The 14,412-nt window shown below is 48.1% G+C and overlaps 1 protein-coding gene across 1 annotated transcript in view; it reads right to left on the bottom strand.

Moving 5' to 3' along the window:
* The window catches only part of LOC141072618 (uncharacterized), a 43,413-nt gene extending 29,269 nt beyond the window's left edge, over positions 1 to 14,144 (bottom strand). The window contains exons 1-2 of the mRNA XM_073559907.1: positions 14,012 to 14,144; positions 7,841 to 7,999 (exon numbers count right to left, since the gene is read on the bottom strand). Coding sequence (XP_073416008.1) covers positions 7,841 to 7,856 — 16 coding nt within the window. The 5' untranslated portion in view covers positions 7,857 to 7,999; positions 14,012 to 14,144. The remainder of the gene's footprint in view (positions 1 to 7,840; positions 8,000 to 14,011) is intronic.
* Between the last annotated feature and the right edge of the window lie 268 nt (positions 14,145 to 14,412).

Here is a 14,412-nt window from a genome sequence, read left to right as displayed (position 1 = left end):
TCATTTCTGGCCAGGCCTATTTCATGAGTTTTATTTTTTTTCTTAATTGTGTGGAAGCATGGTTGAAAAGCAATGTCTGACTTTCATTTGTTCATTTCATTTTCATAGATTTTTATTTATTATTTTTTGTCAGATTCAAGTTATTTCTGTGACCATTGTGGGTTTTTCTGTCATTAAATGAGGGGTACTGTCACGATCAGGGGTGTGACCTTTGGCCAGCACACGGCTATCACATGGGCAGGGGGCTTATCTTACTTATCCCACCACTGCCACAATGTGATGAAAAACAGCAAGCTAGTCTTGACCTATCAATTTACCGCAAGGGTTTTTTTTTAGTTATCCCACCACTGCCAACAATGACTTACAAACTTCCGGGATTTATGTATATCCCACTTTCCAGTTCCGCTTTGGAGCTTGCATCTCCCAGGCACCCCCTTTACCGTCAGGTCAGTCAGGGAACTGCACCTAGGATAATTAGTCGCCGGATGGGCTACTTGTTTTGCACTGGCTATTAGGCCCGCTGCAGCGAGGGAATTATAAATGCTTTGGCCGCAGCCACATAATCAGCTTATAAGACCCACTCTGTCACTGCCAGCGCTACCCACCTAGCCAAAACACACTTCGCTGCCACCAGCTTCCGATTTCTAGATTAATATTTTAAATTAATACAGGGGTTCCGAAGCCAACCCAAATTAGTAGCGTAATCAACTTTAGGCACGTGTAAATTCATCATAAAACATAGAGATCAACTAGTAATAATTTTATATTTTACTCCAAAAGGTAAGCAGTGTTTACAAAAGGTATAAAAAGATTTTACAATATGAGTCGATTAAATTATGTGCACAGCAATAAAAAATAAAAAAGAGGATTAACAGAAGAAAAGAGGCACTCACATGTTACATAGATCATTTCAGGCAAAATCATGCTGGTGGGAGGAGCCAGATGTCCCAATGCATTGGGGGATCTGGATGCAGCAGTTTCCCAGGCTAGAATAAGGGCTGTCCTGCGTGAATGTGACTTATACCCCTGGGCTTGTGACATCACTAAAGGGGCTGACTTGTGACAGTCCTCCCCCTGCTTTCAGAGTTACAGTCTGGCTAAGAAAACTATAATAATCATATCTCGCAGGGGGCACCTCACATGGAAACGCACATAGTATCATCTTATTCAGCTTGTCGCTGGTGTTCATTCAAAAGCAAACACGAAGCATCGGGCTGCCTCGGCTGCGCAGGAATCCACTTCTCGAATTACTCTGAAGCTAGAACTGGGAAAAACATTGGCTAAATCGTCCCATCTAAGAATGTCCCGGATATGTAGTTTTTATTTTTCTATCACAACCTCACATCGCTTTATGTCCACATGATTAGATTCTCATTATTGTCTATGAGAAGTCATCACATGGTGGAAAGACAAAGAAGCTCCCTGCTGTGAGGAGGAAAATCACTCACTGGTGTCTCAGGTTACACTGAGTGTGTGTGCAGGCTGGGGGGGTGGACAGTGTCAGGCTGTGAGCAGAAATTTGCAGGCATGACAGGCAAAGGGAAAAGAACAGGGGGGTCAAACCCTCACCACTGGCATAGCAAAGTTCAGTATGTGAATAGCAGATTCTGGAATGGTCCGGAAGGTGTGATAATAGGAAAAAATACATGACACTTTACATTATCGTTACAGGTACCAACAATTTTGACCGCGTGTTTGTATACATATATAAATATATATATATATATACACTGTATATATATATATATATATATATATATATATATATATATATATATATATATACAGTGTGTCCGTAAACTCATGGTGCACTTTTGACTAGTCACAGGAATGTATACCAGTATACCATGATCCCCGGATCTGACGTCCTTAGACTTTTCGTTTTGGGGTTATGTGAAGCAACATGTGTACATTGAACGTATCAATGACATTAATTACTTAAAACAGAGAATCACAGACGTTATTCACTCTGATACACCTGACGTCTTTACCCGTGTGTGGCAAGAACTTCACTATCATTTGGATGTCTGTAGGGCAACAAATGGAGCCCACATCAAACTGCACAGAATAGGTATGAAACTGGGAGAGTTTTTCTTTTATTTGAGGAGATTTCACATTTCTATCGCTTTTTGTTGCTTTCCTGTGACTGGTCAAAAGTGCACCATGACTTTACGGACACACTGTATATCTAATATATAAAGCTCAAAGTGTGTATGTATGTATGTATGTATGTGTGTATGTATGTATGTGTGTGTGTATGTGTATGTCCGGGATAGGCATCCGCACCGTCGCAGCTACAGCCACAAAATTTGGCACAGTCACACGTCTGGACCCCGAGAGCGTCCTAAGCTATGTTGTGAGGCGAAATTTTAACCCCACACATTCCAATTCACCAAACAATTTTGCCCCTGTCTACATACTGGGGAAAATGTATGTGCGTGTCAAGCCCCGCCCCTCATTATGTCATAATGCCCCTATTTGCATACTGGGGAAACAGTGTGTGCGTGTCAAGCCCCGCCCCTCATTATGATGTCACAATGGTTGCCATGGCGATGCTGATGTCATCAAGCCCCACCGCTCATTATGATGTCATAATGGTTGACTATGGAATGGAGGATGTGTGATGGGTATATGGGCACTGGACTATGGGATGGAGGATATGTATGACAGCTATATGGGCATGGGACTATGGGATGGAGGATGCGTGATGGGTATATGGGCAATGGACTATGGGATGGAGGATATGTATGATGGGTATATGGGCACGGGACTATTGGATGGACGATATGTATGACGGGTATATGGGCACTCGACTATGGGATGGCGAATATGTATGATGGGTATATGGGCATGGGACTATGGGATGGAGGATATGTATGATGGGTATATGGGCATGGGACTATGGGATGGAGGATATGTATGATGTGTATATGGGCATGGGACTATGGGATGGAGGATATGTATGATGGGTATATGGGCATGGGACTATGGGATGGAGGATATGTATGACGGATATATGGGCACGGGACTATGGGATGGAGAATATGTATGATGGGTATATGGGCACTGGACTATGGGATGGAGGATATGTATGATGGGTATATGGGCATGGGACTATGGGATGGACGATGTGTGATGGGTATATGGGCACTGGACTATGGGATGGTGGATATGTATGATGGGTATATGGGCACGGGACTATGGGATGGAGGATATGTATGATGGGTATATGGGCACGGGACTATGGGATGGAGGATGTGTGATGGGTATATGGGCACGGGACTATGGGATGGAGGATATGTATGATGGGTATATGGGCATGGGACTATGGGATGGAGAATATGTATGATGGGTATATGGGCACGGGACTATGGGATGGAGGATATGTATGATGGGTATATGGGCACTGGACTATGGGATGGACGATGTGTGACGGGTATATGAGCACGGGACTATGGGATGGAGGATATGTATGACGGGTATATGGGCACGGGACTATGGGATGGAGGATGTGTGATGGGTATATGGGCACGGGCCTATGGGATGGTGGATATGTATGATGGGTATATGGGCACGGGACTATGGGATGGAGGATGTGTGATGGGTATATGGGCACGGGCCTATGGGATGGAGGATATGTATGATGGGTATATGGGCACGGGACTATGGGATGGAGGATGTGTGATGGGTATATGGGCACGGGCCTATGGGATCGTGGATATGTATGATGGGTATATGGGCACGGGACTATGGGATGGAAGATAATTATAATTTGTTATAACTAACCACAGTTAGTTACTGTGCCCGGGCAGCGCCGTGCTCTTCAGCTAGTATAATATATATATATATATATATATATATATATATATATATAGTTCCACCGCCCCAATCGCTCCACATACCTGACCTCTGCCCTTCCCTAATAACCTCCCTCTCCAACTTCACTGAAGGAGCGCTTACTCATCTCCTTTCCAAATCACGCCTCACCTCCTGTGCACTTGACCCCATCCCTTCCCACCTGCTTCTCAACCTCAATAACATGATCATTCCAGCCCTAACCCATCTCTTCAACCTATCCCTAACTTCTGGTACCTTCCTCTCTGCCTTCAAACATGCCACCATAACACCCATCCTCAAAAAATCAAACCTTGACCCAACTGCTCTGCCCAGCTATCGCCCCATATCACTGCTCCCGTTTGCTTCCAAACTCCTTGAACAGCATGTCCATGCTCAACTTTCCTCCCTCCTCTCATCTAACTCCCTCCTTGACATCCTGCAATCTGACTTCTGCCCCCACCACTCCACTGAAACTGCCCTGACCAAAATTACTAATGACTTACTCACAGCCAAAGCTAACAGACAGTTCTCCATCCTCCTCCTTCTTGACCTGTCCTCTGCCTTTGACACAGTTGACACTGACTACTGCTACAGATTCTTCCCTTGGCATAAAAGACCTCGCCCTCTCCTGGTTTGCCTCATACCTTTCTGACCACACATTCAGCGTTTCCCACTCCCACACTACCTCCTCATCCCGCCCCCTCTCTGTTGGAGTCCCCCAAGGCTCTGTCCTGGGGCCCCTACTTTTTTCCATCTATACTCTTGGCCTAGGACAACTCATAAAGTCCCACGGCTTCCTCTACCACCTGTATGCAGATGACACTCAGATCTACCTCTCTGGCCCAGATGTCACCTCTCTGCTGTCCAGAATCCTGGAGTGTCTATCAGCCATATCCTCCTTCTCCTCTCGCTTCCTAAAACTCAACGTAGACAAAACTGAACTCATTATCTTTCCTCCATCTCACGTATCTTCCCTACCCGATCTACCTATTATGGTAAATGGCATCACGCTCTCTCCCGCACCTGAAATCTGCTGCCTTGGTGTAACTCTCGACTCTGCCCTGTCCTTCAAACTGCACGTCCAATCTCTTGCCACCTCCTGTCGCCTCCAACTCAAAATATTTCCAGAATCCGTCCCTTACTCAGTCCTCAATCTACTAAAACTCTTGTACATGCCCTCATCATCTCCCACCTTGACTACTGCAACACACTCCTCTGTGGCCTCCCTGCTAACTCTCTTGCACCACTCCAGTCTGTCCTCAATTCTGCTGCCTGACTAATCCACCTCTCTCCACGCTACTCCCCTGTCTCTCCCCTCTGCAAATCCCTTCATTGGCTCCCAATTCCCCAACGAATCCAGTTCAAACTACTAACACTGACCTACAAAGCCATCCACAACCTTTCCCATCCCTATATCTCTGAACTAATCTCCCAATATCTTCCCTCACATACTCTTTGATCCTCCCAAGACCTCCTACTCTCCTCCACACTTATTCGTTCCTCACACAACCACCTCCAAGATTTCTCCCGAATATCCCCTATCCTCTGGAATGCCATGCCTCAAAACGTCCGATTATCCACCACCCTCGGATCCTTCAAATGAAACCTGAAAACCCATCTTTTCAGGAAAGCCTACAGCCTGTAATGACCATTCTGCTGCCTCACCACCGCCTGAGCTGCCGCCTCATCACCACCAGAGCTGCTGTACCCCCCAACCTTCTGTCTTTTCCCCGCTATCCTGTAGAATGCAAGTCCGCAAGGACAGGGTCCTCTCCCCTCTGTGCCAGTCTGTCATTGTAAATTTGTTGTGGAAACTTGTTTACTGTTAACGATATCTATAACTTTGTATGTAACCCCCCTTCTCATGTACAGCACCATGGAATTAATGGCGCTATATAAATAAATAATAATAATAATATATACATATACAGCCCCCTGGAACTTTTCAGCCTTCTCCCACATATCCTGCTTCAAACATAAAGATACTAAATGTAAATTTTTGGTGAAGAATCAACAACAAGTGGGACACAATTGTGAAGTTGAACGAAATTTATTGGTTATTTTAAATTTTTGTGGAAATTCAAAAACTGAAAAGTGGGGCGTGCAATATTATTCGTCCCCTTTAACTTAATACTTTTGTTGCGCCACCTTTTGCTGTGATTACAGCTGCAAGTCGCTTGGGGTATGTCTCTATCAGTTTTGTACATGGAGAGACTGAAATTCTCGCCCATTCTTCCTTGGCAAACAGCTCGAGCTCAGTGAGGTTGGATGGAGATCATTTGTGAACAGCAGTTTTCAGCTCTCTCCAGAGATTCTCGATTCGATTCAGGTCTGGACTTTGACTTGGCCATTCTAACACCTGGATACGTTTATTTGTGAACCATTGCACTGTAGATTTTGCTTCATGTTTGGGATCAATGTATTGTTGGAAGATAAATCTCCGTCCCAGTCTCAGGTCTTTTGCAGACTCCAACAGGTTTTCTTCAAGAAAGGTCCTGTATTTTCCTCCATCCATCTGCCCTTCAATTTTATCCATCTTCCCTGTCCCTGCTGAAGAAAAGCAGGCCCAAACCATGATGCTGCCACCACCATGTTTGACAGTGGGGATGGTGTGTTCAGGGTGATGAGCTGTGTTGCCTTTACGCCAAACATATCGTTTGGCATTGTTGCCAAAAAGTTCGTGACCAGAGCACCTTCTTCCACATGTTTGGTGTCTCCCAGGTGGCTTGTTGCAAAACTTTAAATGGCGCTTTTTATGGATATCTTTGAGAAATGGTTTCTTCTTGCCATTCTTCCATAAAGGCCAGATTTGTGCAGTGCATGACTGATTGTTGTCCGGTGGACAGACTGTCCCACCTCAGCTGTTGATCTCTGCAGTTCATCCAGAGTGATCGTGGGCCTCTTGGTGACATCTCTGATCAGTCTTCTCCTTGTCTGAGATGAAAGTTTAGAGGGACGGCCGGGTCTTGGTAGATTTGCAGTGGTATGATACTCCTTCCATTTCAATATGATCGCTTGCACAGTGCTCCTTGGGATGTTTAAAGTTTTGGAAATCATTTTGTATCCAAATCCGACTTTAAACTTGTCCACAACAGTATCACGGACCTGCCTGTTGTGTTCCTTGGTCTTCATGATGCTCTCTGTGCTTCAAACAGAACCCTGAGACTATCACAGAGCAGGTGCATTTATACGGAGACTTGATTACACACAGGTGGATTATATTTATCATCATTAGTCATTTAGGACAACATTGGATCATTCAGAGATCCACAATAAACTTCTGGAGTGAGTTTGCAGGACTGGAAGTAAAAGGGCCGAAAATATTGCACACCTCACTTTTCAGTTTTTGAATTTCCCCAAAAATTTAAAATAACCAACAAATTTCGATCATCTTCACAACTGTGTCCCACTTGTTGTTGATTCTTCACCAAAAATTTACATTTGGTAGCTTTATGCTTGAAGCATTATATGTGGGAAATGGTTGAAAAGTTTCAGGGGGCCAAATACTTTCACAAGGCTCTGTATGTGAAAGGCCAGAGTTCCCTCAGTTCCATGGTTTCCTATGCGGTGGACTCCAGGAAAATGGCTGCCGGGGGCTGCGCATACGCTGAAGGAGATCTCGGCACCAAGATCTCAGGAGATGAGCGCTGCTAAAATGCTCCAGTTACATTGTATCACTATAGTGCAGACTCAAAAACAACTGAAAGCGAGGTTTGTTACTATAAATTGTTAAATGATGGGGGAGTGAGAGAAGTGAGACCCCCACTGATGTATTTCAGACAATTTGCAATTTCTATCTCGGCAGTTTGATTGTGATCTACATCTCAAAGGGCTTTACTGCAACTTACTGCAATATCAAAACTCGAAGCCCAACATTGTTTTAGACACTTTTCCATGAGTTTCATGCAGTCACAAGGATTCCTAGAGCATTGTTATATTGTTGTTACCTTCCATTTTTAGATGTCCGGTATAACAAGAAGTTATAAATAAATAAAATTCTCACCGGAGCTCTCGGACATTTTGTTTTTTGTTGATGCTTTCTTGTGGTTTACGTGTAGAACACTTGGTCTCCTCTTCCAAATTCTTTTATTAGTCTTGTATCACTCCTTGAAGCTGAAGTTGATTATTTTGGATGTTGTGGATGTGAAGTGTGAGAACGTGTCTGTAATGAGAGCAATTATAAAGAGATCATGAAGACTTCATATTATCTTCTACACTAAAGTGGTTGGCCAAGACTTTCCATCCCCCTTTGCGCCAAAAATGCATGGACATGCCTCCTGATGAAGTAATACACGAAACGTGCGTTGGGGCGAAGGGGAGCACTGGTGTCTGCTAAATGTGTAAGTATTATATTGTCATCTTCATTTTGCCTTTCTATTGACTGATAGTATTATGCAGTTACTAGGGAAGTTCTGCTGATAATTTATTAACTATCTAGTTGGATGCATGATAAGCTTTTTAGCTTCATGCATTTTTGGCACAAGTAATTTATTTATTCATGATCTTTGGAAAAATAATTTTTTCGCCTAACACATGACAGTCACCTAGCTCCCCTCAATTTGCTTATGTAGTCTCTGTTGTTTTAATATTTGAATGTTGAATAAAATTTATTTTTATCTGGATTTATACTCGTTGATCTAATTTTGGTGGTGTACATTGATGAGAGTTGTTCCTTAATAATGTCTTGGGCATTTGTGTAATACACTTCAGCAACCGGCTTAAAGAGATTGTCCAACTCTGAGAGCCCCTCCAAAAAAGATTAAACTAACTTGTGCTTTATTGTAATATACAACATTCCTACATTTTGTAATTCTACCTTTTCTTCCTTCTGAATTTCACTTCATTGCATACACTCAGTTTGCTTACATGCTGCTCTCCCGGCCTCAGCAGCTTACTGGGCTTTTTTCTCTAAGCTCACAGCCTGTGCTTGCACTGCACCTGCCTAAGTGTCCAGCACTGCCCTCCCACTACACACTCATCGGCTGTATCTGCCCTGGCACCGCCCTCTGCCGCCCACTACACACTCATTGGCTGTTAGTATCTGCCCTGGCACCGCCCTCTGCCGCCCACTACACACTCATCGGCTGTATCTGCCCTGGCACCGCCCTCTGCCACCCACTACACACTCATCGGCTGTATCTGCCCTGGCACCGCCCTCTGCCGCCCACTACACACTCATTGGCTGTTAGTATCTGCCCTGGCACCGCCCTCTGCCGCCCACTACACACTCATCGGCTGTATCTGCCCTGGCACCGCCCTCTGCCGCCCACTACACACTCATTGGCTGTTAGTATCTGCCCTGGCACCGCCCTCTGCCGCCCACTACACACTCATTGGCTGTTAGTATCTGCCCTGGCAGCACCCTCTGCCGCCCACTACACACTCATTGGCTGTTAGTATCTGCCCTGGCACCGCCCTCTGCCGCCCACTACACACTCATTGGCTGTTAGTATCTGCCCTGACACCGCCCTCTGCCCTCCCACTACACACTCATCGGCTGTATCTGCCCTGGCACTGCCCTCTGCCGCCCACTACACACTCATTGGCTGTTAGTATCTGCCCTGGCACCGCCCTCTGCCGCCCACTACACACTCATTGGCTGTTAGTATCTGCCCTGACACCGCCCTCTGCCGCCCACTACACACTCATTGGCTGTTAGTATCTGCCCTGGCACCGCCCTCTGCCGCCCACTACACACTCATTGGCTGTTAGTATCTGCCCTGGCACAGCCCTCTGCCGCCCACTACACACTCATCAGCTGTTAGTATCTGCCCTGGCAGCACCCTCTGCCACCCACTACACAATCATCAGCTGTTAGTATCTGCCCTGGCACCGCCCTCTGCCGCCCACTACACACTCATCGGCTGTTAGTATCTGCCCTGGCACCGCCCTCTGCCACCCACTACACACTCATCAGCTGTTAGTATCTGCCCTGGCACCACCCTCTGCTGCCCACTACACACTCATCAGCTGTTAGTATCGGCCCTGGCACCACCCTCTGCCACCCACTACACACTAATCAGCTGTTAGTATTTGCCCTGGCACCGCCCTCTGCTGCCCACTACACACTCATCAGCTGTTAGTATCGGCCCTGGCACCACCCTCTGCCACCCACTACACACTCATTGGTTGTTAGTATCTGCCCTGGCACCGCCCTTTGCCGCCCACTACACACTCATTGGTTGTTAGTATATGCCCTGGCACTGCCCTCTGCTGCCCACTACACACTCATTGGCTGTTAGTATCTGCCCTGGCACCGCCCTCTGCTGCCCACTACACACTCATTGGATGTGAGTATCTGCCCTGGCACCGCCCTCTGCTGCCCACTACACACTCATTGGATGTGAGTATCTGCCCTGGCACCGCCCTCTGCCGCCCACTACACACTCATTGGCTGTTAGTATCTGCCCTGGCACCGCCCTCTGCCGCCCACTACACACTCATTGGTTGTTAGTATATGCCCTGGCACCGCCCTCTGCTGCCCACTACACACTCATTGGCTGTTAGTATCTGCCCTGGCACCGCCTTCTGCTGTCCACTACACACTCATTAGCTGTGAGTATCTGCCCTGGCACCGCCCTCTGCTGCCCACTACACACTCATTGGCTGTTAGTATCTGCCCTGGCACCGCCCTCTGCTGCCCACTACACACTCATTTGATGTGAGTATCTGCCCTGGCACCGCCCTCTGCCACCCACTACACACTCATTGGCTGTTAGTATCTGCCCTGGCACCACCCTCTGCCACCCACTACACACTCATTGGCTGTTAGTATCTGCCCTGGCACCACCCTCTACCACCCACTACACACTCATCAGCTATTAGTATCTGCCCTGGCACCGCCCTCTGCCACCCACTACACACTCATCAGCTGTTAGTATGTGCCCTGGCACCACCCTCTGCCACCCACTACACACTCATCAGCTGTTAGTATCTGCCCTGGCACCGCCCTCTGCCACCCACGACACACTCATTTGTTGTTAGTATATGCCCTGGCACCGCCCTCTGCCGCCCACTACACACTAATTGGCTGTTAGTATATGCCCTGGCACCGCCCTCTGCCGCCCACTACACACTCATCGGCTGTTAGTATCTGCCCTGGCACCGCCCTCTGCTGCCCACTACACACTCATCGGCTGTTAGTATCTGCCCTGGCACCGCCCTCTGCTGCCCACTACACACTCATCGGCTGTTAGTATCTGCCCTGGCACCGCCCTCTGCTGCCCACTACACACTCATCGGCTGTTAGTATATGCCCTGGCACCGCCCTCTGCTGCCCACTACACACTCATTGGCTGTTAGTATCTGCCCTGGCACCGCCCTCTGCTGTCCACTACACACTCATTAGCTGTGAGTATCTGCCCTGGCACCGCCCTCTGCTGCCCACTACACACTCATTGGATGTGAGTATCTGCCCTGGCACCGCCCTCTGCCACCCACTACACACTCATTGGCTGTTAGTATCAGCCCTGGCACCACCCTCTACCACCCACTACACACTCATCAGCTGTTAGTATCTGCCCTCGCACCACCCTCTGCCACCCACTACACACTCATTGGTTATTAGTATATGCCCTGGCACCGCCCTCTGCCGCCCACTACACACTCATCAGCTGTTAGTATCTGCCCTGGCACCACCCTCTGCCACCCACTACACACTCATTGGCTGTTAGTATATGCCCTGGTACCGCCCTCTGCCGCCCACTACACACTCATCGGCTGTTAGTATCTGCCCTGGCACCGCCCTCTGCCGCCCACTACACACTCATCAGCTGTTAGTATATGCCCTGGCACCACCCTCTGCCACCCACTACACACTCATTGGTTGTTAGTATATGCCCTGGCACCGCCCTCTGCCGCCCACTACACACTCATCGGCTGTTAGTATCTGCCCTGGCACCGCCCTCTGCCGCCCACTACACACTCATCGGCTGTTAGTATCTGCCCTGGCACCACCCTCTGCCACCCACTACACACTCATTGGTTGTTAGTATATGCCCTGGCACCGCCCTCTGCCGCCCACTGCACACTCATCGGCTGTTAGTATCTGCCCTGGCACCGCCCTCTGCTGCTCACTACACACTCATCGGCTGTTAGTATCTGCCCTGGCACCGCCCTCTGCTGCCCACTACACACTCATTGGCTGTTAGTATCTGCCCTGGCACCGCCCTCTGCCGCCCACTACACACTCATTGGCTGTTAGTATCTGCCCTGGCACCACCCTCTGCCGCCCACTACACACTCATTGGCTGTTAGTATCTGCCCTGGCACCGCCCTCTGCCGCCCACTACACACTCATCGGCTGTTAGTATCTGCCCTGGCACCGCCCTCTGCCGCCCACTACACACTCAACGGCTGTTAGTATCTGCCCTGGCACCGCCTTCTGCTGCCCACTACACACTCATTGGCTGTTAGTATCTGCCCTGGCACCGCCCTCTGCTGCCCACTACACACTCATTGGCTGTTAGTATCTGCCCTGGCAACTCCCTCTGCTGCCCACTACACACTCATTGGCTGTTAGTATCTGCCCTGGCAACTCCCTCTGCTGCCCACTACACACTCATTGGCTGTTAGTATCTGGCCCGCCAATTCCATCTGCCGCCCACTACACACTCATTGGTTGTTAGTATATGCCCTGGCACCGCCCTCTGCCACCCACTACACACTCATTGGCTGTTAGTATCTGCCCTGGCACTGCCCTCTGCTGCCCAATACACACTCATTGGCTGTTAGTATCTGGCCCGCCAATTCCATCTGCCGCCCACTACACACTCATTGGCTGTTAGTATCTGCCCTGGCACTGCCCTCTGCTGCCCACTACACACTCATTGGCTGTTAGTATCTGGCCCGCCAATTCCATCTGCCGCCCACTACACACTCATTGGTTGTTAGTATATGCCCTGGCACTGCCCTCTGCTGCCCACTACACACTCATTGGCTGTTAGTATCTGCCCTGGCACTGCCCTCTGCTGCCCAATACACACTCATTGGCTGTTAATATCTGCCCTGGCACTGCCCAACAGCTACACATTTATTGGATGTCAGCAACTGCTCAGACATCCCCCTCTGCTGCCCACTGCAAACTAATTGACTGTCAGCATCTGCCCCGACGCTGCCTACTACACATTGATTGGCTCTTAGCATCTGTCCCACCGCCTTCTGCCTGTCTACTACACACTCATTGGCTAGCAGCATCTGCCTTGGCACCGCCCTCTGCCTGCCTACTACACAGTCAATGGCTGTCAGCATCTGCCCCAAGACTTCCACAGTGGTGACAGAGCCGTCACATATTTCCACATCACATCCATGTCCACTATTATACTATTTCTACTGTGGTGATATTGATGCCACTTTGTTGGTGTCTGCCAATAATTATTGGAAATGTGAACACTCCTGGTTGGGTCTCCTTCATGGTGCCTGTAGCAGTAGGCCTCCGAGACCGTCAGGCCTCCACTTCCTTGGACTCAACAACCCGTGTTACTATCCTTAAATTTTTCTGACAATGGTAGTCTACAAAACTGATATTTGTGCCACCTGTAGCTCAGCATGAAAGCAGGTAGAGGTGATGCATGTGGTATCAGGGCTCCCAGCACAGGAGCCTACACCGATCCCTCACCCACCTCATCTGACTGTGACGTTCAATTGAAAGCTGTAAATGCTGTTCCTGACCCGATATCTCATGCCTGGCTGATTGCTGCAGTGTCGTGCTACAATCTGTACTGTGGGTGGATTGAGGCCACTCTCCTGGTGTCTGTCCCTCATTTGATGAGTTTTGGCAGCATTTGGGGCTGTTATAAGGTGTTGTGTTTGCCTCCCATTGACCTGAATGGCATTGGGTTATATTCAGCTAATATTCGACTAATTAATCGAACTTCTGTGAACGTCATCCGAACCGAACATTGAAATATTCGCTCATCTCTAATCCCAACCCAGCACGTCCCAGGATCAGACTGGATAACTGGACTGTCACTCACACAACTGACAGTCCAGCACGCTCCAGATCCCCTATGGCGTCTGAGCTGTCACAGCGTTCCTTGACCACAGTCAATGTCGAAGCCATGACATATTATCCGTTTATAGAATATCCTATCAATATGCCGTTCTACAATGCATGGACCCCAGAAACGTAACTCGCTGTTGGAGCAGACCTTCCCGGGATTACAGGACCACTGACCTGTATGGTTTGGGATTCTGTAGATTTAGTTGATGTTCTTCTCTTGGGATGGAAAATGTCCTTGTGATGCCGGAGAGCAGACGGCACAAGCAGAAGTGCAGCTCACTTTATACCTGTCTTATGCCACACGTCGTATGTCATCATCCATTCACAGTAAATATCTACACCCAATTTATGTATATTCATGATCAATGACAGTGCAGTCTCGCAATTGATTTAATATTAACCCCTTCATGACCCAGCCTATTTTGACCTTAATGACCTGGCCATTTTTTGCAATTCTGACCAGTGTCCCTTTATGAGGTAATAACTCAGGAACGCTTCAACGTATCCTAGCGATTCCGAGATTGTTTTTTCGTGACATATTGGGCTTCATGATAGTGGTAAATTTAGGTCGATAA

The sequence above is a fragment of the Dendrobates tinctorius genome, unplaced genomic scaffold (assembly GCF_039654945.1).
Source record: "Dendrobates tinctorius isolate UK_male_01 unplaced genomic scaffold, ASM3965494v1 ptg000282l, whole genome shotgun sequence".
NCBI classification, from domain to species: Eukaryota; Metazoa; Chordata; class Amphibia; order Anura; family Dendrobatidae; genus Dendrobates; species Dendrobates tinctorius.
Note: the sequence above shows the minus strand (reverse complement) of the source record. Positions and strands in the feature narration are given on the sequence as shown.